Source organism: Emericellopsis atlantica (assembly GCF_019669845.1).
Source record: "Emericellopsis atlantica unplaced genomic scaffold F5Z01scaffold_14, whole genome shotgun sequence".
In the NCBI taxonomy this organism is placed as follows: domain Eukaryota; kingdom Fungi; phylum Ascomycota; class Sordariomycetes; order Hypocreales; family Bionectriaceae; genus Emericellopsis; species Emericellopsis atlantica.
This window is the reverse complement of record NW_025764716.1, coordinates 670,711-697,278: the sequence shown is the minus strand read 5'-3', so window position 1 is coordinate 697,278 and position 26,568 is coordinate 670,711. Positions and strand designations below refer to the sequence as shown.

General features: G+C 54.7%; 12 protein-coding genes across 12 annotated transcripts; 6 read left to right on the top strand and 6 right to left on the bottom strand.

Moving 5' to 3' along the window:
- Positions 1-51: 51 nt before the first annotated feature.
- Positions 52-2,996, bottom strand: F5Z01DRAFT_122594 (uncharacterized protein). The gene is made up of 4 exons (XM_046257502.1): positions 2,099-2,996; positions 1,922-2,026; positions 495-1,866; positions 52-443 (listed from the first exon to the last, which is right to left on the bottom strand). Exons 1-4 carry the CDS (start codon positions 2,663-2,665, stop codon positions 244-246), a joined length of 2,244 nt encoding a protein of 747 aa, XP_046118156.1. The 5' UTR covers positions 2,666-2,996; the 3' UTR covers positions 52-243.
- A 2,589-nt stretch (positions 2,997-5,585) lies between these two features.
- On the top strand, positions 5,586-7,717 carry F5Z01DRAFT_656333 (putative hexokinase HXK2). The gene is made up of 2 exons (XM_046263575.1): positions 5,586-7,383; positions 7,438-7,717. The coding sequence occupies exons 1-2, from the start codon at positions 5,970-5,972 to the stop codon at positions 7,527-7,529; spliced, it is 1,506 nt and encodes a 501-aa protein (XP_046118155.1). The 5' UTR covers positions 5,586-5,969; the 3' UTR covers positions 7,530-7,717.
- F5Z01DRAFT_656330 (uncharacterized protein) lies at positions 7,718-9,248 on the bottom strand. Its single transcript, XM_046263574.1, has 2 exons — positions 9,053-9,248; positions 7,718-8,985 (listed from the first exon to the last, which is right to left on the bottom strand). The coding sequence occupies exon 2, from the start codon at positions 8,846-8,848 to the stop codon at positions 7,850-7,852; it is 999 nt and encodes a 332-aa protein (XP_046118154.1). The 5' UTR covers positions 8,849-8,985; positions 9,053-9,248; the 3' UTR covers positions 7,718-7,849.
- F5Z01DRAFT_656328 (uncharacterized protein) lies at positions 9,249-11,102 on the top strand. The gene is made up of 2 exons (XM_046263573.1): positions 9,249-9,709; positions 9,767-11,102. Exons 1-2 carry the CDS (start codon positions 9,641-9,643, stop codon positions 10,829-10,831), a joined length of 1,134 nt encoding a protein of 377 aa, XP_046118153.1. The 5' UTR covers positions 9,249-9,640; the 3' UTR covers positions 10,832-11,102.
- F5Z01DRAFT_656326 (cyclophilin-like protein) lies at positions 11,103-11,536 on the bottom strand. Its single transcript, XM_046263572.1, has one exon. The coding sequence runs from the start codon at positions 11,513-11,515 to the stop codon at positions 11,180-11,182; it is 336 nt and encodes a 111-aa protein (XP_046118152.1). The 5' UTR covers positions 11,516-11,536; the 3' UTR covers positions 11,103-11,179.
- A 553-nt stretch (positions 11,537-12,089) lies between these two features.
- On the top strand, positions 12,090-13,861 carry F5Z01DRAFT_622798 (signal peptide peptidase-domain-containing protein; the record flags this gene model as incomplete). The annotated part of the gene is made up of 2 exons (XM_046261284.1): positions 12,090-13,021; positions 13,072-13,861. 2 exons carry the CDS (start codon positions 12,090-12,092, stop codon positions 13,859-13,861), a joined length of 1,722 nt encoding a protein of 573 aa, XP_046118151.1.
- A 1,063-nt stretch (positions 13,862-14,924) lies between these two features.
- On the top strand, positions 14,925-16,319 carry F5Z01DRAFT_622555 (nucleotide-diphospho-sugar transferase; the record flags this gene model as incomplete). Its single annotated transcript, XM_046261275.1, has 1 exon — positions 14,925-16,319. The coding sequence occupies one exon, from the start codon at positions 14,925-14,927 to the stop codon at positions 16,317-16,319; it is 1,395 nt and encodes a 464-aa protein (XP_046118150.1).
- An 862-nt stretch (positions 16,320-17,181) lies between these two features.
- F5Z01DRAFT_656320 (HAD-like domain-containing protein) lies at positions 17,182-18,998 on the top strand. The gene has a single exon (XM_046263571.1). It carries the CDS (start codon positions 17,658-17,660, stop codon positions 18,777-18,779), a length of 1,122 nt encoding a protein of 373 aa, XP_046118149.1. The 5' UTR covers positions 17,182-17,657; the 3' UTR covers positions 18,780-18,998.
- Positions 18,999-19,074: 76 nt separating this feature from the next.
- On the top strand, positions 19,075-21,026 carry F5Z01DRAFT_656319 (uncharacterized protein). Its single transcript, XM_046263570.1, has 3 exons — positions 19,075-19,702; positions 19,764-20,387; positions 20,677-21,026. Exons 1-3 carry the CDS (start codon positions 19,448-19,450, stop codon positions 20,731-20,733), a joined length of 936 nt encoding a protein of 311 aa, XP_046118148.1. The 5' UTR covers positions 19,075-19,447; the 3' UTR covers positions 20,734-21,026.
- Positions 20,735-22,002, bottom strand: F5Z01DRAFT_121858 (uncharacterized protein). Its single transcript, XM_046257497.1, has 4 exons — positions 21,853-22,002; positions 21,516-21,690; positions 21,284-21,455; positions 20,735-21,227 (listed from the first exon to the last, which is right to left on the bottom strand). The coding sequence occupies exons 2-4, from the start codon at positions 21,631-21,633 to the stop codon at positions 20,861-20,863; spliced, it is 657 nt and encodes a 218-aa protein (XP_046118147.1). The 5' UTR covers positions 21,634-21,690; positions 21,853-22,002; the 3' UTR covers positions 20,735-20,860.
- A 123-nt stretch (positions 22,003-22,125) lies between these two features.
- Positions 22,126-23,893, bottom strand: F5Z01DRAFT_121890 (uncharacterized protein). The gene has a single exon (XM_046257498.1). The coding sequence runs from the start codon at positions 23,719-23,721 to the stop codon at positions 22,210-22,212; it is 1,512 nt and encodes a 503-aa protein (XP_046118146.1). The 5' UTR covers positions 23,722-23,893; the 3' UTR covers positions 22,126-22,209.
- Positions 23,894-24,544: 651 nt separating this feature from the next.
- On the bottom strand, positions 24,545-26,558 carry F5Z01DRAFT_121826 (uncharacterized protein). Its single transcript, XM_046257496.1, has 3 exons — positions 25,700-26,558; positions 24,783-25,647; positions 24,545-24,719 (listed from the first exon to the last, which is right to left on the bottom strand). The coding sequence occupies exons 1-3, from the start codon at positions 26,270-26,272 to the stop codon at positions 24,649-24,651; spliced, it is 1,509 nt and encodes a 502-aa protein (XP_046118145.1). The 5' UTR covers positions 26,273-26,558; the 3' UTR covers positions 24,545-24,648.
- Positions 26,559-26,568: the final 10 nt, after the last annotated feature.

Below are 26,568 nucleotides of genomic sequence, written 5' to 3'. Positions count from 1 at the left end.
CCAAGGCCTTCTGGACAGACAGCGCATCATTCACCATGTCACGTCGCCCCCCGCCAACATGGCAAGCTGGTTGCCAAAACCCAAAACGAAATATGCTCAAAGATATCGGTAAGATCATATTTATATCATGCCAGAATCAATCATAGTAAAGTCCTCTTGCAGTGGGACCTCGCCTCTATGCTTTGCGCCAACGCCAGCCCTCTGTGCCAACCAACCTGATTACTTACTGCCTTTCGCTCTGCCTTATCTGAAACGTGCGCGGCAACGACCCATGACCTCGCCTTGGCAGACGAGCTCTGCGCTGAATTCCGAACCGTCGAGTGTCAAGTAAATATCGAAATAGACACGGTAGAAGGTGCCTTGTGGGGTATCCATGCGCTCAAAGTCCTTTTCGAGGTTCTTGCGTGAGAGGTCCGAGGTGAGCGTGACGACCTCCTTGATGCCTATTACTTGGTCAGATCGATCATCTATAGATACGAGTTCTCGATACTTACGAGGGTCCTTGGTGTACTCTGGGCACACATCGTCGTCGCAGGCGTACAGCACGTCCTCGTACATGAGTGTAGCGCCGGGGGCAACCTGTCGGAAGAAAGAGACCCTGACAGGCTCGCCGTTCTTGACCCTTTGCCCTTTCTGAACAAAGATCTGGCGTGTGAACTTGCAGCGGTCCTTGCCGTCCAGGGAGGGCACACGGTACGCCTCGGGGTGGTAGCCCTCCTTGAAGGGCTGCAGGGTGGCCATGAGGTAGTGGCGACGGGCGACACGGTGGGTGACGATCCGCTCGGAAATACCAGATGTGACGGCACCCTTGACAATGGCAGCCACCGAATCCATGGGACGCACAACCTTTGACTGGAACTGCGGGGGAACGTGTAGCTTGATCTGCTGGAATAGGTACTCAGAGGCACCGAAACCACCGACAACCAGGATGTTCTGAAGGGCGCGGTTCTGTGCCTGAATGGCAATGATTTGGTTGCGGACCAACTCAAGGATACGGTTGACGACAGGCTCGAAACATTGCAGAATCTCCTCGTTGGTAAAGGTCATGTAACCCTCTTCAATGCCAGCATCGGGGTACTCTGCCTCGATACCAACATCGACAGCCCACTTTTGACCATTGTTGCGGAAATCAGCCTTGATGCGGTTTTCAAAGTCCATGATGCACTTGGCGTACACACGACCGGCCGTCTTGGAACCATCTGCCAGCTTCATCTTGCGAATCTTGGTGCGCAAAATGTTGCTGAAGTTTCGGTTGAGCGCCGTCGAACCGCAGGAATCGCCAGAACCAGCTGTGCACTCGGCCACAGTGAAGGGGCTCTCATCTTCGACCTCGTACGCAATCAAATCGACGGTACCACCGCCGCAATCCACAATCAGCACAGCGTCGTGCACCTTGAGGTTGAGTAGACCGGTCTTGGAGCAGAACATGGCGGCCGCTTCAGGCTCAGAAATGAGTGTTAGGCGGTTATCGTTCTCGTCGCGCAAGAAACCGGCTTGGATTGCTGCCGCACGTGTGGCGGCCTTGCCAGCATCGTTCCAGATGGCGGGCACTGTGAGATAGTATCGGATGTTGCGCTCCTCGCGGTTGAAGACTTCGCCCAACGTCTTCTGCAGCGCAGAGCGCATAGCCTGGCGAAGCTTGAAGAGGTAGTCGGCAGCCACATCGATTTCTGACTTGCCCGGAGGCAGAGGGGGCAGGTTGATGGGGTCGATATATGTGTTGCCACTCAGCATCAACTGCAGCTTGAACCACTCAACCTTTTGCACGCCTGGCTTGGGGTATCCTGTCGGCGCCAGCGCGTCTGCGATATCGGGTCCCCAGCCGACGACTTTCTGGTACTGATCGTAGTAGAGAACGGTGGGGATCTGCAGGACTGTTGATTAGTGGTGCGCCACAATAAAGCCAGGGAAAACCGCCCACCTTTTGCTTTGTGTAAGAACCGGCGCCTGGCCACTCTGAAATAATGTCCTCTTTTGCTTCGTTGTTAGTCGCAAAGGCGAACGCTACACCCGAGAAGGTCGTGCCCTGGTTTCCATGTCAGTAACGTGTACCCCGCCTTTCACGGATGCGCTGAGGGGCAGCTCTCGAGAGACTCACGAAATCAATGCCAACAATCAGCTGCGCCTTGCTCTTGTTCGAGCCCTCCACCTCCGCCGTAGGGTTTCCGCGCCCAAACTGCTGGGCAAGAGGACCGCCGGGTGGTGGCGGCGCGCCTGGAGGGTAGCCAGCCTGGCCACCGAATCCGGGAGGGCCACCCTGAGGAGGAGCACCCATGGGTGGCGGGCCGCCTCCCATGTGATTCATGTTCTGAGGCGGGTACATCGGGGCGCCCGTGTTGATGGGCGGAGGACCGCCGACCATTTGGCTTGGAGGCGTGCGATTCTGGCCCTGCGCAAGAGGGCTTGTACGGTCGACACCTGGGGGAGGACCAGACGGGTAGCCTGCACTGTAACCAGGAGGGTGGTTCGCGGGTCCGGGGTGATTCATCGGAAGACTGGTCGTGGAGGATGTGGGAGCGCCGAGGGGAGGTGTGGGATGCTGCTGAAGCTGAGCAGGAGGCGGGGTTTGGCTGGTCGGTTGGCCGTCGATTGGATTCTGTATGCTAGCGGCAGATTTCCGTTTCCCAAAGCCAAAGCCCTTGAAACGAGCGTTCATAGAGCTCATAGGGAAGAGCGAGAGGGGAGAGAAGGGGGAAAAGGAGGGAGGGAGGAGAATACTGCTAGAAAGGAGAGGGCTGGGTGGGAAGATAAAAAAGGCCCAGGTCGGGATGCGGGAGCGTCGCAAGGACTGGAGGGTGGCAGCAGAGGATCCCAGAATGGGGAAAGCTGAGGCCGTAGGGATGGCGGGTGTTGGACCTGCTGCAGAGCGCAGACGCAGCCCAATAGTGGGGAGAGATTTGGCTGTGCTGGATGGAGCCTGGGTCGTTGCTTGCTGCCCGTCAGACTTTAGCTTGGTTTGTGATTATTATATGGCCCCTGTTGCAGATTCGCAAAGATGCAACTGAGTCCTAGATTGAGACTGTCGGGGTCTGGTCCTGCGATATACGCGGGATTGTTGTTTGAACCGAGGATAGCGACGACGCTGATGTCGACTGATAGTCTGAGACGTAGTTCCAACAGAGCTGTTGCATTGGTAGGCCAGTAAAGGACCTATTCATTCACTGGTTCCGTATTTGGTCAAAGCAGCCCAGGCTGTAGTAATTACCTGTTATTTAACAAGTATCTTAGATCACTGTGCTGAGGCAGCTGATGCATAGAGCAGGCTGCGGGGGGTTGAGGACCTGAGATGGTACTACTCCTACCTCATGCTAAGGTACGTGATATGGTGAATTCGATAGCAACCAGGCAATGGGATTCTTTCTGATAATAACGAACAAGCAATTTGACTCTTCTTATGTTACCAGATTGTTGTACTTGCTGGTAGTACTAGCCGTTTACCACTGTCCGTGTCAAGCACAGTACAGGATCCTTGGATTGGCCCATGCAGTGCGGCTGTGTCGACGAACGTCGCCCTGGTCGATTAGCGGCGCATCGTGCAGCTGCGGCCGCTTCATTGGTTGGGACGACACACGATGGTCCTTGTAAGGCTGAGAGCTGGGCGTGTTCGAGCCTCGAGGGGGAATTGTTAGATACCAAGCCGGTAGGACACAGAAGCTATCTAGGCTCGTCGTCCCGCATCCAAGGATATACGGGCTATTTGGGTAGTTCCAACCACCTCTTCGCGCCAATTTGCTGGGCGTTGAGAACGTACTTGTATACTGTCAGCATCACAAAATGAAACCCCTCTGAGCTGGATGTCAGCACAACACACCGCAGAAAGCGATCGCCCTGTGCAATCTAAGCATTGTCAGCGTACATGCGGACCAGATATGCCTGCCAAAGCGAACTCGCCACAGTCATGATCGGTGTCCAGTCCCTCAAGCCGTCTGTGCGACTTGTTGAAGTCCTGTAGGACTACTAGTATATGGTACTAGTGGGGCCGCAGGACTTTGACTGTCAGTTCTGCTGCCTCTTGGCGGCAATCTATCACAGGTGACTTAGCTTCCCATCACAACAAAATCCGTCAATCTGTTAAATCATAAAGAGTAGATGCCATATGGTTAATCAAATATCACTGCGTGCTGCACAATTCCAATGATTGAATTTAATCTACGCCTCAAGTTGATGCAAATGCTGAACCAGACGTACAATGATTGTGGCTTAGCAAAAGCAAACAGTGGCTGGGATGAGCTTTGCTAGCGTTCGACCAAGGTTCATCTATTTTTATAAATGCTGCCTCTTGCTCGTCGACGTACGTATAAGTAGGGCACTTGTACATATGTCAACGCAGACAATCTGAATGATTTGACTGAATCGCCGAAATATATGATCAATGTGCTATGCAAGGCACTCATGCCAGCGCAAGCATGTGAGAGAATAGTAAAGTTGCAGGGTGAGCAGAACTGAGCTTCACCAGGTTAGCTCAATGTCGATGAACTGGATGGAGTTGATCGTTTTGAAATACAGCAACAAGTCTTCATTACGGCTTTTGTCACTCCATGTAGACTTTTTATTCAATGACTTGATGTTTCCCGGGTTTCTGTATGTCATACATCTATAGCTGCTCAAAATGTTTCGCGCCGTGGCCGCGGCGGTACAATGAGTGGGACCTCACGAGTCGGACCTTCTGTGGGCAGCGACATTGGCAACTCAAAGCCATCGCGATCTTGACGTCACCACGGGCCATTACGAAATAACGCATTTATTGATCAAATACAGACAATCTCGAGGGACCCAATGCCTCAAATCCAACAGAAGCAAAGAGGAGTCTTGGAATTTGATCAGCAATTTCTGGGTCCTATGGCAGTCATAAATGAAGTCCCAAGTCGCCCAGCTCCAACCTCCAGCGGAGCAATTGGGGCAACGAGCCTGCAGGCTGGGGAGGCGGGGTTGGTCTCCGCTCTCCATTTCGCCAGGCACAGACACCCAACGTCCAAGTTAAGAGACATTAGGGCCATCTTCCCCGGCGGTTTGACACAGCATCTTCCTAGATAACGTCACTGCCACACTCTGCACACTGTATTCGTTGGCAGCCTTCCTGTTCTGCGTCGACATAGTACGGGCCTGTGCATGCATACTCGAGGCTGCTAGGCCTAGCAATTTCGGCTCCTCTCGTGCCGCCTCGAACGCTCGACGGGCCGAGATCGCGGCAAGGTTGGGATTCGACTGAAAGCGGACAGCCGTCGCTGCTCTCTAGCGGCGACAGCACAAGTCTTGTCACCCTGTGGTCCCTTTCCAGCCGCCAGCAGAATGCTGGAGGGAGCTTCACTGTCAAGCCGCCAATCTCCCCACACACGCTGTGGCCAGGAAGAGTGTTCACGGTATTCGTGGTAATTGGCCTTGTATCGGTGAGTACCTTAGATTGGCATTCCCTGTCAGTAACAATTCCCTCGGCGGCTCCTCGCGGCAACCAAGGTCCCAAGGTAGACTGGAAGGTTTGGCACTCGGCGAATCTCCAGTCCCCGCATGATGGATGATACCCACCCCTGCAACAAAGGTTGGAGCTACGGTCAAGCCACCACTGACACTGGTCCGTGAAATGCGCAGCTCGTCCAGCTCTTCCTCCACGACGTCAAGCAGACCCTGTTCCAGCTTCAGACATACACTTCTTTGGACACTTCTATCTTCTCTCTGTCACGGAGGGCCCCTAGTATACACTCGTCTCGACCAAGCAAGCCTGAGCTCGTTTGCGACAATCTTGCGCTATTCCCGAGACACCCGTCCACATCTTCAGCTCTACCCAACATGGCGCTCGCGGACGAGGCAAAGCGCGTTGCCGCGCAGTTCGACTTTACTGACGCGAACCTCAACGCACATGTCCAGGAGTTCCTCAAGCAAATGGGTGCGTTTACTGCAATTAGTGCCGCGATTGACCAGCGAGCTGACAGTTGTCGTGTGCAGCCGAAGGGTTGGAGAAGGATGGCACGAGCATGTCCCAGATTCCCACCTACGTGACCGGCGTTCCGAACGGCACTGAGAAAGGGCTGTACTTGGCTGTCGACCTTGGAGGCACCAACTTTCGCGTGTGCTCCGTCACCTTGAATGGCGACACTACCTTCAACTTGACGTACAACAAGGTGGCGATCCCCAAGGAGCTGATGGTTACGGATAAGGCGTCGAAGCTGTTTGCTTTCTTGGCCCTGCAGATCGAGAACTTCCTCAAGGAGCACCATTCCGAACATTTCGAAAGCCATCGCAGGCGGCGGGCGACAATCTCCACGCCTTCCGGGTACAGGGAAGATGAGGTCTTCCACCTGGGGTTCACATTCAGCTTCCCGGTTCAGCAATTGGCGATCAACAAGGGCAATCTGATGAGATGGACAAAAGGCTTCGATATTGAAGACGCCGTTGGCAAAGACGTCTGCGCCTTGCTGCAAACAGAGATTGACAAGCTCAAGCTTCCAGTCAAGGTGGCTGCTTTGGTGAATGACACTGTCGGTACACTCATGGCCCGCTCGTATACCTCTACAGGCGCGCAGCGATCAACCCTCGGCGCCATCTTTGGTACCGGAACCAACGGCGCATACATTGAAAAGACGAGCAACATCAAGAAGAAGATCGAAGGCGAGTACGACGAGTCGACGGGCGAGATGGTCATTAACACGGAATGGGGCTCCTTTGACAACCAGCTCAATGTCCTGCCTACCACACCCTGGGACAAGGAACTTGACACCAAGAGCGTGAACCCTGGCTTCCAAATGTTCGAGAAGCGTATCTCAGGCATGTTCTTGGGCGAGATTACCAGACTGGCCATTCTCGAGATGATGCAGTCCAAGGACTCTACTCTTTTCCGCGACGACAATTCCAGCCACAACGACTGGACAACGACGACGACAGTCGCGTCTCAGTCAGGACTCTACAAGCAATGGGGTCTTGATACCGCCATCATGTCGGTAGCCGCTGCGGACAGCACCCCTGAGCTGTCCACGCTGCGACAAGAATTGGAAAAGGACTTGAACATCTACACGCCTTCGCTGGAAGATGCTCAGGCGTTCAAGACGGTTGCCGATGCCGTTGCGCGCCGCGCCGCGCGGTTGTCTGCCGTGGCCATTGGCGCCGTCGCTATCCAGTCTGGTCTGCTCAAGGATCCCGAGGCTGAAGTGATCGATATTGGCGTCGACGGTAGTCTCGTCGAGCACTACCCCTTCTTCCGGGACATGATCTACGAGGCCCTGCGCTCGATTGATGAGATCGGCATCCAGGGTGCCAGCAAGATCCGCATTGGTGTCGCGAAGGATGGCAGCGGTGTTGGCGCCGCCCTGATTGCCCTCGTAGCGGCCAAGATGGACAAGTCCAGCGGCTCTCTGGCCACGGAGGTCAAGCGCGAGCTAGACTCGATTCCAGGTATGGAGAAAATCAGTAATATTCCAGGAGAGAGTGTTGGCTAACATAAAGCAGCAGAGACTGGCCTGTCGAACACGGCCTTGACTGTGGGTGGTCTGCTCGGCGTGGCGGCTATTGCTGCCGTCTGGTGGACCCGGCAGCGGTAAGCAACATGGAGTTGGTGTTCCTCGACATGATGTGGTTTCATCACTGGAGTTATGCGTTCTGGGACGAGAGTGTACAATGTATCCGCGCGCTTCGACATGGCTCGTGCTTTTCATTGTGAGGTAGCGGATCAAGGAGTTGCACTGTCGCCAAGTAATATTAAGTATATGTGTATCTGGCGTATGATCTATTATATTCATAGTGAGTGTCTTGAACGCTCGCATGCGTTATATCATACTTCGTTACCGCATCTACGATTCTCGTCGTGGTAGAGACTTCTCTATGGCGGCGAAGCCCTTTCTACCCCCTGTACGCCTCCCAATCAGCTCCCAAAGGCTGCCGCAGGGTATGAGCGATCTCTCTTCTTCCTTGCCGCCGAGCTACTCCTAGAGCTGGCGTTCGACTTCGGCTCGCTGGCCACCCTCTTGGGGGGCACCAATAGGCCAGATGCCATGTCCGCCGGCAAATCGTTCCACTCCGTTTCGGCTCTTTGGTTCTGATATGACTGACCAGAGCCGACCCGAGCAGGAGCTGGTCGTGGCGGGCCACCTGTGGGTGGTCCTGTGCCGTTTGTGATAGGAGCCAGATTTACTACCTCAGCTGTCGGACTCGCGACTATGCTGCGAGAAGGCGGCGGCGTCCGAGAAGGCAGTGAGCCTGCGCTCTGCTCGCGTATATCTTTTTTGACAAGCCACGCTGTGTCAGGCCGTATTTTTCGATAGTATCCTTCGATTGGTTTTGTGTCCTTGGTAAAGCCACGTGCCTCATACCACTTCAGTCCATCTGCGTTCTCCGTCCAGACATGTGCGGTCATCCAGGAGATCTCGCCTGGCAGGCTTTGAATGATATTGTTTAACGCAATTGCGACCAGCCCCAGGCCACGGTAGGGCGCGAGGATGCACAATGACCGGATGTAGATGCTCGAGGAGTCACCAGGCTCGCTGCGGCAGACGATCCCACCGACAACCTTGCCTTGATATAGTATAACTCTTGTCTGTGGCATTGCAAGCGCTTGCCGATAGAATTCCTCTGGGTAAGGAACCGGTAGGAGGAGAGCATTTATACGGCGGAGAGGTTGGATATCTTCTGGAAGAGGGTGGCGTATAGAAGCTTCAGCTGGCATGGAGGAAGGCAGTGGTGGGATCGCCGCGCCATCTTCATTGCTCTTCGAAGGGACAGCTGGAACAGACTCGTTCAACGGGGGCGGCGGCGGCGGCTTTGCTTGCACAGAACCTGGCGGTGGCGCATACTGAGGAGCTTTCGCTGTGAAGAAAGACCTGATCGAGGGTTGCTGAGCTTCTTTACTGGTGGGAAGAGACATGTCGATGGTGCCCCTGCGGTCTCCGGGGTGTCGATGATCTGTGTGACGAAGAGGGTAGCGATGTGGGACAGCTGTCGTTTTGTAAGATGGCCAGAATAATACAGTCCAAGTCAACCTCCAGGCCGAGGTTTCACAATCTGTCCAGAAGTCAGTCAATGGTGTTCGTTCGGCTGGACTCCAGGCGAGACCGCACGCGGGCTGGACCTTCTCATCGAACGGCAACTGCCAACAGCCCCCTAGGACGTGCGCTAGCTCAGGCACATCAGTGATCTCACCCCACCGGCGGATAGTGGTTGCAGCGGGAGGCTACAGGGGAGTTCCAGGGGGCGTCTTATCGATAATGCAAAATTTACCCCTTTGCATTGGCGAGGCCAAAAGGGCGATTTCAAACATCGTTTCGTCATTTCCCGGTTCCTGAATTTCTTCCACGCCTCGGCCTCCAGCGGATTAACAATTTCTTGTGTCACCCGGTGCTGCCGGTGTTTTTTTTTCTCTCGCTTGCTTACGCATCTTGATCCGTGATTAAGCTGTGGAAAAGATAGGCGCATGCGGCGGAGCTAGCCGAGCAATGTGGCCTTATTAGTGACGACACTGCAGCGCTATACGGGGAAAACCGACCACGATCTGGGGCGCGGGCTTGAAGCGAAGCGCACCCAACCACCAACTACGCCATTGAGCATTGCCATTTGCTTGCGTGCATCATCATACGACCACGCGCAGACGATTCCCACCTCGCTCTGCTTTCTCCTCCGGTCCCTCGAGTGTTGCACCCGTGATCGCCCCGAAGACTCGATGGATGCGACATCGGGCAAGGCGGGCATCATCCGCGCGAGCGATGATGATGGCACCATGACCAAGCTGGTACGGTTCTAACAGGCAACCCCCGTGGCACGCATAACTAACCTGGAGGTCGAAAAGTCCGCTGCCGTCCTCGATGACTTATTATACAATATTATTTCCGATCTCGTGCTCCAAACGCACCGGGAGGAAAAAATCGCAAAGGCGAACACGGCCGCGATACGTGTCGAGAAGCTCGCCTCCGAGGCCTCAGAATCTGGCACCGACTTGGCACCCGACGTCCGGATCGAGACCGATGCGGCAATCTTCGACGACGGCAAGGTCTACCTCAAGGGCAATCCATTGAAAACTACAAAGGAGATTCTGTGCCCGAAATGCCACCTGCCCAGGCTGTTCCATCCGACCGACGGCAAGGGCGCGCGGAAACCCGACCCGACGATACTGTACTGCAAGAAGCACCCTTACATCGACAAGCCGAACTGCGATATCTACGGGCAAATGTGGCAGGGCCCCGGGCCCGGACGAGGCAAGAAGAAGAAGGACATGGAGAAGAAGGAGGAGTCGGCCGCGGATCGTCCTGCAAACGTCCTCTCCTTCCCGTCGGCGACGTGCAGCAAATGCAAGAGGTGTATTCTGGTGACGCGGCTGAACAACCACATGGGCTCGTGCATCGGCAACAGCGGGAGGAACGCCAGCCGTGCCGCGGCGCAGAAGATGGGCAATGGTAACAGCGGCGAACCCACGCCTCCGTCGTCGCAAAAGGTCACCCCGGCGCCGGGCTCTCGCGCGACCAGTCCTCGGAAGAGGGACGTGAGCGAGGAAGGCGAGGACGAATCGGAGAGCAGTCACAAGAAGAAGAAGCACAAGTCGAGCTCGGTCACGTCGAACCCCAACCCCAAGAAGGTCATCCTCAAAACGAAGAACTCGTTCAAAAAGGAGAGCAATGGAAGCACCCTGCCCAAAAGCTCGTCGAACTTGAGCCAGGAGCAAAAGGCAGAGTACGACATACCCGACCTGGGCTCTGTCGAGGTACCACCCAAGAAATCGACGAACAAGGCGAGCAGTCCTGCCAAGAAGCTCAAGGCCGTCAAAGCCGCGCAGCTCCCAGCAACACTGAAGAATGGAAGAGACGCGGATGGTGAGAGCGAATCATCTGGAGGCACACTGTCCTCCCCACCGCAATAGAGGGCGCGCCGTCCTTGGGGCTGTGGTAAAAGGACAGTCTTGGTTTGCTCAGAAACTGATGGGTTGGATACATCAGCCAACAGGTCAGAGGCGAAACATGGTCGGGCAGCAACCATTCCTATTGTAACATCTATCTATCACACAGCATTGGGCAGCGTTCAAGGTGGCTATTTTGGCCACAAATCATATTCCATAGCATCATGGTACGGGATCAGGGGCGATCAGGAGCGGTGCTCTTGCTATCATGGAGTTGCTTCTTTGTTTTTCAATACCTTACGTTTCCAAATCGTTATTCGCCGCCTGTATGATACCCGTGATTGTCCCCAACGCCGTGCGTGAAAATCATCATCAAATCTCATCATTTCCTTCCAGCACTTTTGCTTCGACAATCTTGATCTCCTCCACCGGCCTGTCCTCTGCACCTGTCCTAACGAGACCCAGTCTCTTGACGGTGCTCATGCCCCCCTTGACGCGCCCAAAGATGGTATGCTTCCCGTCCAGCCACGGCGTCGGCGCAAGCGTGATGAAGAACTGGCTGCCATTGGTGTCCTTGCCCGAGTTCGCCATGCTGAGCACGCCGGCGCCCGTGTGCTTGAGCCCAGGGTGGATCTCGTCCTCGAATTTCTCGCCGTAGATCGAGGTGCCGCCGCGCCCGGTGCCTGTGGGATCGCCGCCCTGGGCCATGAAGTCGGGGATGATGCGGTGGAAGATGGTGGAGTTGTAGTAGCCGCGCCGCACGAGCGTCGTAAAGTTTTGGCAGGTTTTGGGCGCGTGCGAAGTGTACAGCTCGAGGGTGATGGGGCCCTGCATCGGGTGAGCTATGGTCTTCAGATTGTCGTGATGGCGAGAATACGTACCACCGAGGTATTGAGGAGAATGTCTGTCGCCATTGTGAGGGTTGTACGGGCGGCGCAAAGGTTTGTGATGCCGATCGTGGGAGTCTGATGTTCACCAAGATGTTTGGCGGGTTTGGCCTTGCACGAGAGCCCCCACCTTTTCAGGGACCCTTGGATTTTGATTGCCGGGTTGCCCAAACGTCGTCATTGCATCCCGCTGGCGAGGACACCTGTCGACCTGAGTATCTCGCATTTCTACTTGTGTAACACAGAGTCAGGTTTTTCACTTGCGTCTGCTGGTCCCTCTCTTAATCACCGACCTGAAATTTGGCCGCCATCACGCTCACTGCCCTTCCCACAGCTGGCATGAGGACTTGCGCACGTTAGCTTAGTAGTCCTCATCCTCACCACACCGGTCCAAGATGGACAACACAACCGCGAGCGGCGCCCTTAATGGCACACTGGACGCGCACAACGCCACCATCCCTGCCTCACCAGAGACGGTGTGGTCGTTGCTGCAGGACTTTTCATTCCTGGCGCTCGAAGCACAGCTGGTCCTGGGTGCCTTGGGGATCATCTACGTTGGGGCCCATGCCTCGCTGCACCGCCCACCATCCGCTGCGGCTCCCGCCAGACAGAAGGGCACCAAGAAGAACGACGACCATGGAGATGAGCGGGACGACGAAAGGATCACGCAAGGACTGGAGTTGAGCGACGCCATCATGTTTCCCGTTATGGCAGGTATCATGCTGGTCGGCCTGTACTACCTCATCCAGTACCTCCAAGACCCTGAGATTCTCAACAAGGTTCTGAGATGGTACATCAGCACCATGTCGATTGTCAGCCTCTTCAGCTTGTACGCCCATGGGATGGGACTGGTCGTGGGTTTCATCTTCCCCCGATATTGGCGAGGCAGAGATGGCGTCTTGAGAAAGGCAAATCAAGCAACCCGCCAAGTCAGTCTCTGTGATGACGTGGGAAACGTCTCGCAGCCTGGAAAGGACGGAGACAGTCCTCTACCTGGGCTACTATCCTGCTTGCCTCTGGGGAAGAGGGCTGGCAAGGCGGCATGGGACGCCCGTGAGCTGGTCATGCGACAGTGGCTTTTCAAGTTCTACGTCCACGGAATGGGCGACGAGAAGGCCAAAATCAAGCTGACGCATATGATTGCCTTCTTTGCATCGATCGCCACAGCACTCATCTACAGCTCGACCTCATCGTCCTTCCTCTCCAACGTTCTTGGGTATGGCTTGTGTTACGGATCCTTCCTGGTCCTTTCGCCAACAGACCTGCTCATTGGATCTCTTGTTCTCTCTGGACTGTTTGTCTATGATATTGTCATGGTGTTCTACACGTGAGTTGAGATGGTAGCGCCGAACTCTGTCACTGTACTAATCGGAACAGGCCTTACATGGTCACCGTAGCCACAACCCTCGACGTCCCGATCAAGCTTACCTTCAAGGCTGCGTCGCGCCAGTCGATACTCGGACTCGGCGACATTGTTCTACCTGGTCTTGTGATGGCCTGGGCGCTCCGTCTTGATCTGTGGCTGCACTACCAGCGCAAGGTGAAATACGAACCGACAGAACTGCAGATCCGCGAGAAGGATGCTTCCGGTATGGTGGTCATCAGAAAGGAGACAAAGCACAAAGAGATCAAGGCTCCCTATGTCACTGCCCAGGGTGCCTGGGGCGAAAGGTTCTGGACGGGCGTCTTTGGCCGGAAGCCAATGCCCGCCGAGATCAGTGCATCAAAGTTCCCCAAGACCTACTTCTACGCCACTGTTGTCGGGTACGCCCTAGGCATGGCTGCTACGCTGTCCATGCTCCTCGTCTTCAAGCGCGGTCAGCCAGCCCTATTATACCTCGTCCCAGGTGTTCTGGGCTCACTCTATGTTACCGCGTTTGCCCGAGGCGAGATGAAGCTGATCTGGGGCTACACTGAGGACGGCAGCATCGATACCAAGGATGTAGTCGTGGAGGTTGATGCGGATGGCCGAGCTACCAAGCGAATCGGGGAGATGAAGGACGGCGTGGTGGATACGACCAAGGACGACAAGAAGAAGAAGGACGAAAAGGAACAGGAGGCGAAGAAGAAGGACGATGAAGCGAAGAAGATCAAAGACGACAAGACGAAGGAGAGCCATAAAGTCTTCAACATTTCGCTAGAGACTATGCCTGTTGCGCCGGTTTGAAGAGCTGGAATCCGGCCTCGCGGCACAAGATAATGTCATAGAGTTTTGGAGCCACATAGGCCACGATTTAGATTTTCATCGACATTTTCCTTCCAGCGGTATTGTGATTCCTCAATTCGGCTTGTATGTTTGGCTGATGTGACAGATTCAACTGCCTCTTCAATGGTACACGATTTTCTGGTCAGGTCCTCAGTGCACCGAGGGGCGTGCGCGGCCATGCCAACTGTACGGATTTCCCTATTAATACTATTTTGTGAAGGGCACGTCGCTCCTCATTCTCCGTGAGCTTCTCTCCCGAGACTGAAGCTGGTCTGACCCCTGAACCAAACAAACCTACGCTGCGGAAACATTCCATTCGAGTGCTTACACCGAGCTGACACTTTGTAGTGTTTTGGATACTTCTTGGCGAATGAATTATTTGCTCTCGGCTTGTGGTATGTCTTGCTTTGTCCAACACTTTCAGGGTTAGTCGGCAGGATGTTTCACTGCGTTCCGCTGTTCGTATTCCGAGGCGCACTCTTGAATCCACAGAACAGTTGAAGCATCTGAGTAAGTCTCTAATGGTTCGGATTGAAGTCCGACAAGAACAGCAATCCAGACAGGAACATCTCGAACAAGCCATGTGGTCGAGTGAGGTCACCTGGATATTGCGGTTCATTGACAGGACATTGCAGAACTCACTCTGTGCTAAACACATTGGATGCAAAGACTGGAACTAAGTTGAACAATCTCATAACTAGCGGAACTGGTCAAGTGAGGGTTTGGACATGGCAACGAGGACTTGTGAATGATGCCGAGGGATGTACGAACACACATCAAGACCACAGAACTACACGCAAAGCGACATCTTCATTCACTTCTCGGAGAACTCAAGAACATAGCATGTGGTTTCTGGGATTCTGAGAAGTCGCAAGTATTTAATATCCGTTGATCATCCCAAAGTTGCTTCATTTCCTTTCTCATCCATCACAACAACCAACAACTCGAGCAGCAACCAAAGACACATCGCATAGCTTAGCAACAAGACCGCAACACCGAGACCCAGATCCCACAGGCATTCAAGATGCCTGGGATCACCCGTGAAGCTGTGCAGGCCTGGCTGCCTCGAATTGCTTTGATTTTGGCTTTCGGTGGTTGTCTGACTAGCACTTGGCTGCTCCTCGTTGACACCAACATCTGGCTTGCGGTCTTTTGCACTCTCTTTGCTCTTCGCTATGTACGTCTTTTCGGCCACCTGATCGGCTATTGGTGCTACCGCCCTCCTCCTGTCAACCCTGATCCCTCTTTCACCCGCAAGGACGTCACTGTCATCCTCCCCACGATTGACCCCAACGGCCCCGATTTCCAAGAGTGCATTCGCAGCATTTTGACTAACGGAGTTGCCAGCATCATTGTCATTACCGTCGGCGCCGAGCTCAAAGCTGAATGCCGCCGTGTTCTTGGGGCTCTGGTCCCTGAAGCTGGAGAGACCTCTCTTCGCGTCTCTGCTATTGCGAAGCCCAGCAAGCGCCGCCAGATCAACCACGCCATGCCTCACATTACTACTGCGATCACCATCTTGGCCGACGACCATGTATTCTTCCCTACCCCCAACTTCATCCCGGCCGTCCTTGCTCCTTTTGACAACAAAAAGGTTGGTGTCGTTGCTACCAAGAAGCGCGTTCGCCGTACTACCCCCGGTAAGTGGACTTGGCACTCCATTGTCAACTTTATCGCCTGCAACTACCTTGAACGCCACAACTGGGAGCTCCGTGCCTCCAATGCCATTGATGGCGGTGTCTTTGTCGTCTCTGGCCGCACTGCTGTGTACCGCACCGACCTTCTGGCTGATCGAGAGCTCCTTCACGGCTTCTGCGAAGAAAAGTTCTTCTTTGGTCGTTTTGAGCTGAACCCCGACGACGACAATTATCTGACTAGAAACACCCTGGAGAAGGGCTGGTTGATTCGATTCCAAGACACTGAAGACGCGACCATCGAGACGACCCTGGGCGAATGGCCCAAGATCAACGGCCAACTCCTTCGCTGGGCTCGCACGACCTTTCGCAGCAACCCCATCATGCTCCGCAACCCAGACTTTCTCTACCGCTACACTTGGTCTGCTTTCCAGGTCTACCTCGCCGGCATGCTCAACTTTGCTGCTCTTTGGGACGCTCTCCTGATTTTCACCCTGGTTCGTGCCTCGCAGGCTGCCTCGACCTTCTCTGCCGCTGTGGTCGTCTTTCTCGTCCTTTGGATCATTGCCACCAAGGCCATCAAGCTCATCCCCCATTTTTACCGCCACCCTGCTGACGTTGGACTTTTTGTCTTTCAGGTTCTGTTTGCCTATGTTCATAGCTTTTTCAAGCTTTGGGCTCTCGTCACTTTTTGGGACTGCGGCTGGTCTGGTCGAAACCTGGACGATGTCAACGTCGATGAAAATGACAACGATGTCACAGCTTTTGAGGTTGTTGCTGTTTAGACATCCAGACACTATCTTGCCGTGCGAATATGACGCTGACATGCAAGACACAGGTATATGTGGAGGAATATGTCCTTGGACCCCTTGGCATCAAATGTCAGGGGTCAGGACAGAAAAAAGGGGCTTGTTTATTTTTTGGAGTTGGTGTCTGTCCATCATCAGTCTGGTACTGGTTTGATGAGGATGCTCAGCAACGCAACTGAGACACACTGCAGGTTGTCAGTGGTCTCATACTGGATTTGCGAGGATACATGAGTGCGAAAATTTGGGGGACAGTGCTACATAAGTGGCATAGTCCGTAGACAGGTAAAAGAAATGTCAATTTTTGCAACAACACTTCAAGTTTTCTATCGTGATATGCACTGACTATCAGAGTAATACAACATTCTGAGTGATGAGCCTGTATCGTAGCTATGAGATAGACACAGTGAAACTTGAGTCTCAATTTTCAGGAGACGCTCCATGTCCTCTGCGACGTGAAGCCCAAGTGACAGTTACAAAGGCCCTGTCTGATGAAAATTTTACTCAGTAACACTGAAAACAACATGCGGTCTGTTTTACCGTGCTTGAACCTCACGCAATGGCACCCTTGTGGCACAAAATCTCGCCAATGCTCCACACGACCACCGTACTGGGTCACCTCGCCCAACTCCAGACGATTGATTTGAGGCTGTGTGACTCAGTTTCTATCATTTAATGGTCAACATCATGCTCGCACAAGGGTCTCGACCCATCAAAACAGGGCTTAGTGTGCTTGTGAGCCATAATGAGCCGAGGGTGAGGCCGGGATCTCCCCCCACAACAAACCACCGGGTTCGTGGCCCTCCTGAGTCCTGGTGTCTGGTACGTGTAATTTAGGGACTAAACACCAATACAATTTGAACACTGTTCGAGCTGTTTACTGTTCGCGGATGTTCTCTCTGGAACTCTGTACGAACCGGTTGTACGACTCGCAGTGAAGAGACAGACCCCCAACGTTGAACGAAAGAGAACATGGCGGCAGCCAGAATACTCAACAACCGTGGGTACATGAGGCCATTCCTCACTGTTCAGACGAGATCTGGAACGAAAGGCAAATGGAGGCGATGCACAGGTCCTGTACAACCATCGTCCCTTCACTTGGACTCGGACAGCGAAGAACAGTGATTCGAGCTTCAGCCCCTGAGTTTAAATACTTCGACCACGGACGAAGAATTCGATTTTTTCCTTTTCTTTCTTTTTTTCTCAAGACACTCTCTCAAGACAGACACACAACAACTACAGACCATCGTCCAGACTTGCATCAACAGAAACAACAACATACCATCGTTCAACTTGCACACGGAGAAGCCTCGCAGTATGTCTGGACCCAACAAGGTTGCGTTTGCCTTTGACATTGACGGCGTGCTGGTCAATGGTAAGAACCCCATTGCCGGTGCCCGTGAGACCCTCCGTTATCTACAGGACCATGGAATCCCATTCATCTTCCTGACTAACTCGGGCGGCGTCACCGAAAAAGTCAACCTGGAGAAGCTTGCGTCTCGCCTCGGCGACATCACCTTTGACGAGGCCCAGATTGTCCAGTCCCACACCCCTTTCCGCGCCCTCGTCGACGACTACAAGGACAAGACTGTCCTTGTCCTGGGTGGCCATGGCGACAACATCCGCCAGGTGGCCAATGAGTACGGCTTTCGCAAGGTTGTCACCTCTTCTGACCTCATGATGCAGGATGAGCACGTTCATCCGTTCCCCGAGATGACCAAGGCTCACCATGAAGAGTTTGGCCGCAAGGGCGACGACACCCAGCCCCTTCGCATTGCCGCCATCATGGTCTGGTCCTCCCCTCGCGACTGGTGCCTGGACCTGCAGGTCACCCTCGACCTTTTGCTGTCCTCCAAAGGTATTGTCAACACCCGTTCCGACAAGAACAACAACCCGGCTCTTGCTAACAAAGGTTTTCTGCAAGATGAGCAGCCCAAGCTGTTTTTTTGCAACCCCGACTTTGAGTGGTCCACCAAGCACGAGAACCCTCGCCTTGCCCAGGGCGGCTTCCGCGAGGCCCTGCTCGGCATTTGGCACCACGCCACCAAGGGCGCCTGTGAGCTGGAGTACACCACTTGCGGCAAGCCCACGCGCACGACCTACGAGTACGGAGAACGTGCTCTGAAGGACTTGATCGCTGCCGACCCAGCTCTGGACGGCGCCAATGTCACCACTGTTTTCATGATTGGCGACAACCCCGAGTCGGACATTGCCGGCGCCAACACCTTCAAGAACCTGGGTAGCTATCACTGGCGCTCCATCCTCGTCGAGACTGGTGTCTACCGCGCTGGCACCATTCCAACCCAGACCCCCGACCAGACCGTCAAGGACGTCATCGAAGCTGTTGAATGGGCTCTCAACTCCCCTGAGAAGGCTTTGCCCATCCGTGGCGGCAATGCTGAGGCTGGAGATACCGCGGGTGAAGTTACTGAGGGCTAAAGGGTGCTCTACTCTCCCAGCACGGGGTTCTGATTTTGCTGGGGCCTTTGACAAGAGATCTACGATAGACCACCATGACTGGCGATTTTCTTTGTTACGGACAGGCGTTTTTTGCTTTTGATAGACGGACGGGACGTAATGTGGATGGATCAGAGAGTGGGGGACATGATGGGATATTGTGGCCTTATGCGGTCCACGTGGTACGTAACTTAGATAGGTAAATAGTAGACGAGAAAAGTCAATTGCTTTCTCACAAACAAGCTCCCCCCTTTTCGTGACCTACATATTTTGTGACCTTGCTACAATAGTTCCAGTCCCTGTCCAGCACTGGCACCATAGGCCCTCTCTAAACGCCAGAACAGGCCAACCAGCTCAAATATGCAAAGACCGCAGGTCCAAGAAGAGCTTACTCTCTCGACGTGAAAAGAGGAGATAAAAGTTCAATTTCTATACATGCGCCGGCAGCTGGAAGCCCTCCGTCAGCGGCCGCGCCAAGATCGTCCACCCCCACCTCCGCTTGATCTGCCCCTCCACCAAATCTCATCGCTACATGCATTTCGTCCGTGTCAGCCATCATCACCTCATGTTGTATCCTACAGCGCATCACACTCGCTCACTCAGTGAATACGAATCGAGAATCGCCGTATACAAGCTGCGGACTCCCCGTCATGTCCACCCGCAGCGGTAGTATATCGTCTGCGCCTCCACGGCCTAGACAGATTCATCGGCGCGTTTCGTGTCCCGTTCTCTCACGGTCGACGCTGTCTTCCATCCTCAAACCGCCGACGAACCACCTCGAACGCAAGCGGCGCCCTAGTATGAGCGCAAGGCGACAAGAGGATGGCACATTGGTGATACAATGGGTCGTCGACACCAGGAAACTGTGGCCCAAAGCTCTGCGGACCGTGCAGCTGACAACATACGTGGGTGCTCCTACGCTGAGCATGGTGAAAAGTGAAGAGAAAATGATTGACCTGGGCTTAGGCAAAGCGAGCTCTGGATCTGCTCCCCAAAAAAGAGCAAGTCGACGTGCTCAAATACGTCCACGTCAAAGACGCCAAGATGGCCCTTGTCTCACGCCTTCTCAAATGGTACCTCATCTCGCGCTACGCGCCATGCGCCTGGGACGCCGCGACGCCAACACGAAACAAGAACACGAAACCAGTCTACATAGCCCCCGACGGCTCGGAGCCTGTGATATTCAACGTCACGCACCAAGCTGGTCTCGTCGTCTTGATTGCCGCGGTGCGGCCAAAGCCTGGCATGAGTGTTGGCGTGGACATTGTGTGTCCCACAGAGCGGCGTGACAAGGACCTCGGTTTGATCAGCAAAGACGGATGGAAGGAGTACGTCAGCATGCACGAAGAGGTGCTGAGTCAGCCAGAGTGCACCAGCCTGAACCGTCTGCCGTTCAAGGACCTGGACCACCGCCTGCGGTACTTTTACACGCTGTGGTGTCTGCGGGAAGCCTATGTCAAGATGACCGGCGAGGCGCTCCTCGCCCCGTGGCTGAAGCGGCTGGAGATGCGGTACTTTGCCCCGCCGGAGGACGCGCCCATCAGCCAGACGGAGATTTGGTTCCAGGGGCGGCTGTTGGAAGATGTCGACCTGGATCTGGTCAACGTCTTGGACGGTTTCATGATCTGCACGGCTACCAAGAGAGACAAAAAGGGGAATCGTCTTGAGTTGGGGCAGTACGAGCTCTTGGACATTGAAGACGCCATCGCATTCGGAGAGAGGAGTCGCGAGCCCCCTAGAAAGGAGAGCGAGACCCCAAGGCCCATTGTGCAAAAGGCCATGACATTCAGCCCGAGCGTACTGACAGGATAGAGAGGCCGGAATTCATGGGCTCATAATGTATCGACGAATGAATGAACGAATGAACGAACAAACATACTTTTCAGATTACGCTTATCAAATGTTGTCACAGAAGAACTGGCAGACAGTCTTGTAGCCACGCTCATACTCCTTCTTGACCTTGTCATCGTTCAGGTCCGCGCGCGCCGCCATCCATCCATGGATCTGGTCCGAGAAGATCTCGACGTGCTTTGTCGTCTGACCCAGCGCCGTCTCAAACTTCTTCACGTCGTCGGCCGGCTCGTCGCCCGAGGCGAGCATGACAAAGGGAACCTTGATGCCCTCGGCATCCGCGGGGTCGACCATGGCGGGGTGGGCGCAGCCAGCGACGGTGAAGGGGTTGGTGGATGCCTTGGTGGCGAGGGCTGCGACCTTGCCGCCCCAGCAGAACTGATTTTTGTTAGTATGTAGGACACAGCATGTTTCAATGTCTTGGAGCAACATACACCCAGGATGCCAAACTTAGAGATGGAGTCCTTGGACTTGATGGCATCGACGTAGCCGGGGACCTGGTCGGCGATCTTGGGAGGGGGGAAGGTCTGGAAGAACTCGCCCAGCTGCTTCTTCTTGTCGTCGTTGTCAGGGGGGTAGCTACAAGCTGGCGTTAGCCTCAAGTCCGCCAAGGAGAACCACGGGGAGAGTCTCACATGTCAATGGGGCAAGGCTTGCCCTTGAACCAGTCGGGGATGTACACCTTGAACTTTTGCTTCTCGTCACATGTGGCGAGGATGTCGGCGCCCTGGAGTGTCTGCTCGAAGAAGCCGAAAATGTCCATGATGACCACAATGGCCTTGTCGGCGTCCTGGGGGCCGGTCACGTCTGCAGTCTGTCAGCGCCCGCCAGTCTCGGCTTGGTGGTGAGCCAGCATGATTAACTCACAGGTCTTGTAGCCGCCGATATCTACATAGGAGCCTTTGGCCTGGTAGCCCTTGCTGACGACAGGAGGGATGTTGCAGCAAGGCTTGCTGTGTCCGTGGGAAGCTTCCATGGCCGACATCTTGTGTGCGATTGAGGTGAAGGGTATGGTATGAGATGAAGTCAGAGTGCTTTGTTTCTGAAGAGAGATGTTGAGTGAGCGTGGACGGGTCTGAGAGACGGATGTACGATGTAATAATACCCCAATAGCTTCACTAAGTCGGCGAGCTCCAAGTGGGGTAGCTACTAGCTTTGGCGGGGGGAAGATGTGCTGATGTCATTGTTCGATAGATAGACGGACCTATGCGCATTTTCTCCGATGATGATGATGATGATGATGATGGACCAGTGTCGAAATCATAGACTCTTAACGTTGGTTTGGATGTGCTTGCGACTGTTTGATCGGATGCGCCGCAGCCGATTGATTCATGGCTCCTTATATCCGCAGCCAGTTGCAGACTTGCAGCCCTCTCGGGAGTGGCGCGAATAGCAGACTCCCAGAAGGTTGTCTGAACTTTGAAGGCGTGTAGCTCGGCACATCGAGGTCCGACTAGGAAAAGCCAAGGAGCTTTGCGAGCCTGCATTCAAACTATTCAAACACTACATGCTCTTGCTTCGAGAGCGCCATTACCAAACGCGCCTCATTCGACAGCACTGCTCATTGCTCGTCCGCCTGGAAGGTGTCGCCTCTCATCGCCAGGTCAAAGTCCTGCCTGCCTGTCAAGCACCGCGCAACATAATCGCAGTAGGGCCCCTGCTTGCCCACACCTCGTGGGAACCGTTGCCTGTAGTTGTCTGTATCGGCGATGAACATCCGGATCGCTTCCTTCTCTGCCTCGGTGGCACCCTCGTGAGCGAGGCAGAACGAGCTCAGGTACAGCTGAGAAGCGAGCGCCCCCTGGCGACGTAGCCACGGGATGAACATGGCCATCTGGGAGCAATATTGCCTATGCTCCATAGTAGCCCTCGGGTTGGGCTTATCGCGTATTGAGGACAGCGCAGCCACGACCTTGACGAGGATGAGACAGATTGTGCAGTACGACAGCAATATCTCAAAGCACTTGTCTGTTGGAAAGTCGTATGCGTAGCCGCTGGGCGATGTCGGGTCAGCGACCTCTTCAATGCCGCCGTTTGCGTGCATGTACTCGATTCGCGGTTGGGAGCTCTCACGCACTTCGTCGAGCATCTGCTGTATCTCGTCTTCTTTACGAGCGGCCTCGAGCTTGGCGGCTTCGCGATCGGACATGTTGTATATGGCGCGTACATCATGGCATATGTCGGCCCAGGAACCGAGTGCTCTGTCGACCTCGTGGAATGGCGCCAAGTTGAGCCCCCCGTCGTCACCTGCCGCTGCAACGACGACTGCACATTGCTTAAAGACGTCCGACCAACCTGACTGATGCACAAAGTTCACGTCCCGGTGGACGAGCCAGTGAGACACCATTGCCGCTTGCATATCCACGAGGAGGTGCGTTTCCAGTGGATCGTCGAGATTGGGGTACCCCTTCTTCTGCAACAGGCCGATGAGTCCCTTGGCATGGTTCGAGACATGCGAGCCTCGTATCAAGTCGAACAGAGTCTCGATCCGGTGCAAGATGACAATCGAAGCGAGGGTCTCCACTTTGAGCTGTTCTGGCCCATCTATAGCGGCCTGCAAGCTTCTGAGGGCTCGGCCATAGAGCTTTGGATCGATGAGCTGACGCGGTGGGAGCCCTGTCTTGTAGTTCAACCAGCTGTTGCAGAAGACCGTCAGGCAGGCACATAAGGCCTGACTGTTGTCCAACCGACTGGGAAGGTACTTCCAGTACGGCAGGTTGAGAGACATGCCTGTGATAGGGCCCACCTGTTTCGCGAGGTATGCCCCCAGGCGATCCCCTGGGGTCGGACTGGGTCCTGGCGAGATGCTCATGGACTCAAAGGACACGGAGGAGGACAGACTTCTGGGCCCACCATTGCTCAATAACAGATTCGTGGCGGCAGAAGACGGCCCCTGTCCGGGCAATGGGTACGACGGGCTGGTAGCGTATCCGTCGCACTTACGGCCCGTTGATGTACACTTGTTGCAGGTTGGTCTAGCTTCGTCGCATCGAATGCGACGGATCCTGCGAGCAAGAAAGGCATTAGCGGCACATCTTGGCTGGCACAAGGACAAGGACGCACGTACTTGCATGTCTTGCAACCCGTTCTGACTTTCTTGTGTGGGGCTCGTTTGGGGGCGTTGCCTCCTGGTTGCCCCTGACCCTTGGTCTTGACCATATTGGGATGTTAAGGTAGGGCTGAAAAATGAGCGGCGGTGGCTGGCTTGGAAAGATCTTGGCTTTCCAGCTGTATGTGAATATCCAACTAGCACGTAACAGGCTTGTATTATATCATCCAGATTCCAATATCGCCAATCTCCCCAGGCTGAACAGTCGTCTGAGGACTGGACACAGACTGGTTAACAAGGACGGTCAGCCCCGAGAGGTACAGCCACGAGATGGACAGATACGGTCGATCTGTGCATGTGTTCTGGCTCACGATGGACCTGGAGGACCCGACAAGGCTGATTGAAGGCGAGAGAGCTTTGTGCATAGGTAAGGAGGCGATGGCAGTGAAGTGTTCTGCCTAATTATACGTAGGATTGGCTGTGTCGTACTGAACGCACGGCGATTGGACATTTGCCATTGCGTCATGCCCACTCGGAGACCGGGGACGTCTGCCGCCCGCGCGCTGATCTCACGCTTGTTAGGGGCAAGCTGTCGATCATCCTGGGCCCCGATAGTGTCAGACACAGAAGATGACAGAGAAGGACTCGGAGTTGGAGCAGATAGATGTTGTGAGGTTGTCCCAAAGAGTGCAAACATACATAAGCAACAATGGTACTCGAACATTCGTTCAGCCCCTTCATCATAGTCTAATCCTGCTCTAGCTTTCATAAACGTGGGCTCGCCCTAGTGTACAGCTCAAAGTGATCATAAACGCCGTGGTTTTCTTTTACCATTCCCGCCAACAGCATTAGTGAATGAAACAAAAGATGGGCCGTCGTCCGGCGATGCTTGTGAATTACAAGTAGAAAAATGGTGAAAAAGCGCGATATTGAAGCGGACGGTCCAATGCATCAGGCATAGAAGCCCTCGATGAGGTAGATGAATCCAAAAACGAGAAATGCCACTGCGCCGCCAATGGTAACTGCACGCTGTTAGTTCAAGTCTCACAATTGCCAGTCCCTCTGGCGCAGACTGCTTCACTCACCAACTTTAAGGCTGACTCGCCCTGCGATAGCCCTGCCTCCAATGACGGCCGCACCTGTGCAGAAGCAATGGCCAACCATGGCCCCCAGCGTCACCCACCAGTAATCCGGTCCAGCAGCCATGGCAATGGTAGCAATCTGGCTCCGGTCACCCCACTCGCCCAGAAAGGTCATCACAAACGTCTGTACCCACGCAGGGCTGAGCAGCAGAGAGCACAGGTTTCCCATGCCCTGCAATGCTCCCGTGAGAGCGCTGGCTCCGGCAGACGTTCTCGGGGGCGATTGAGACGGAGACCTTGGGGGCGACGACATTCTAGTCTTGGATCGTGACCTGCGTCCGTTGAGCCCCATTTCCAGCGTGTGGGGGTCCTCTGGACCGTTGCGACCCATCTCCCTCTCCTTCTCGGCCAACTCTTGCTCGACTTCACTCATCTCGGCGCCGACACCCTCGTTTGGGTCCATCTCCATCCCCTCGCGAAGCAGCTTGCCGCCAAACACAAAGAAAAGCAACGCAGCAGCAAAGCTAGTCAGACGTCGTGGGAGGAGAGCCGGCAGGGTATGGCCAAGAACAGCCGACAGCACGGTCATCACCAGCAGAGCACCGAAAGCAGCCGAGAAAACCACCATCCGGTCGTGTTTCATGGCCATGAGGGCTGCGACGAGGAATGTCTTGTCGCCAACCTCGGACACCAGAATCATGGTCAGTGACAGCACGAAGGAGTGGAATGGCTGGATCAAGCCATCGTCATCTTCTTCAGGGGCGGTCGTGTGCGTGTCAGGGTCGCCCGCGAGGTCCAGGTGGGATTTCGTTGCCGATTCAGGCACAGGGGGAGGGTTGGCTCCTGTCTCGGGCAGGTCGTCCGGTTTCTGAGGTAGTCAGCATTTTTGGGCATCCGTCAAGCTCGCTGGCAGCTCGTACCTCGAATCCGGTGTATGATTTCTCGTCGGCCACGGAATCTTTGCCCTGCGTTGCGCTGCCCGCCATCTTCTCTTCCTCGCTATGCGGCAACGGCGGCTGCTCCTTGGGAGATTCGGGTTGCGCTTGCAATCGTGCGCCGAGCTGGCTTTCTCGTTCCTTGCGTGTCTTTTCTTTCTCTGTGACGCCGCCTTCCGTGCCCGTGGTGCCCTCTTGAGGTCGATCGCGGTTTTTGTCGAACATAACGCCGTCGTTCGTTTTTGGTATCTTCTTCCCGTCGACGACAGTGTAGTCATCCGGACGACCCTTTAACGGGGGGAGACCCTGGTCGCCATTGCCAGTGCTGTCCGAGCCGACGAATGGCCCTAAATGGGGCTTCCCATCTCTGCCATCCACGGGTGCATCTTTGGTTGGCGTTTCTCGTCGGTCACTGGGATCGACGTGTCCAGCGGCCTCGTCAGAAGCAACAATGGCAGACGTGTCCAGATCGCGCGCGTCGCCGATCGGGTCGCCGAGGGCAGTCGCAAAAGCTGGTAATAGGAGAAGAAGCAGTGACGAGTGCTTGACAGGCTTCATCGTGGTGAAGTTTGGCGCGTTGACCTCGTAAAACGACTCGCGTGCTTAGTCGAGCTTATTAGGGGTCGGCGCTAGGGTTGAGGGGATGATGCCAGCTTCTCACGCAGCTGCTGGCTCTGGTTGATGAAGCGTCGGGTATCGTCACTGCTCGTGCAAGCTCGAAAAACAAGAAAAATTGAGTGAAAGACAGAACAGAATGCAAAGGTTACCAACAAGGCTCGGCGCGATCAACAATTCGAGCAGCCTTGAGTCTTGGGATGGGAGAATATCATGTTCTGTCTAAATCAGGGACGAAA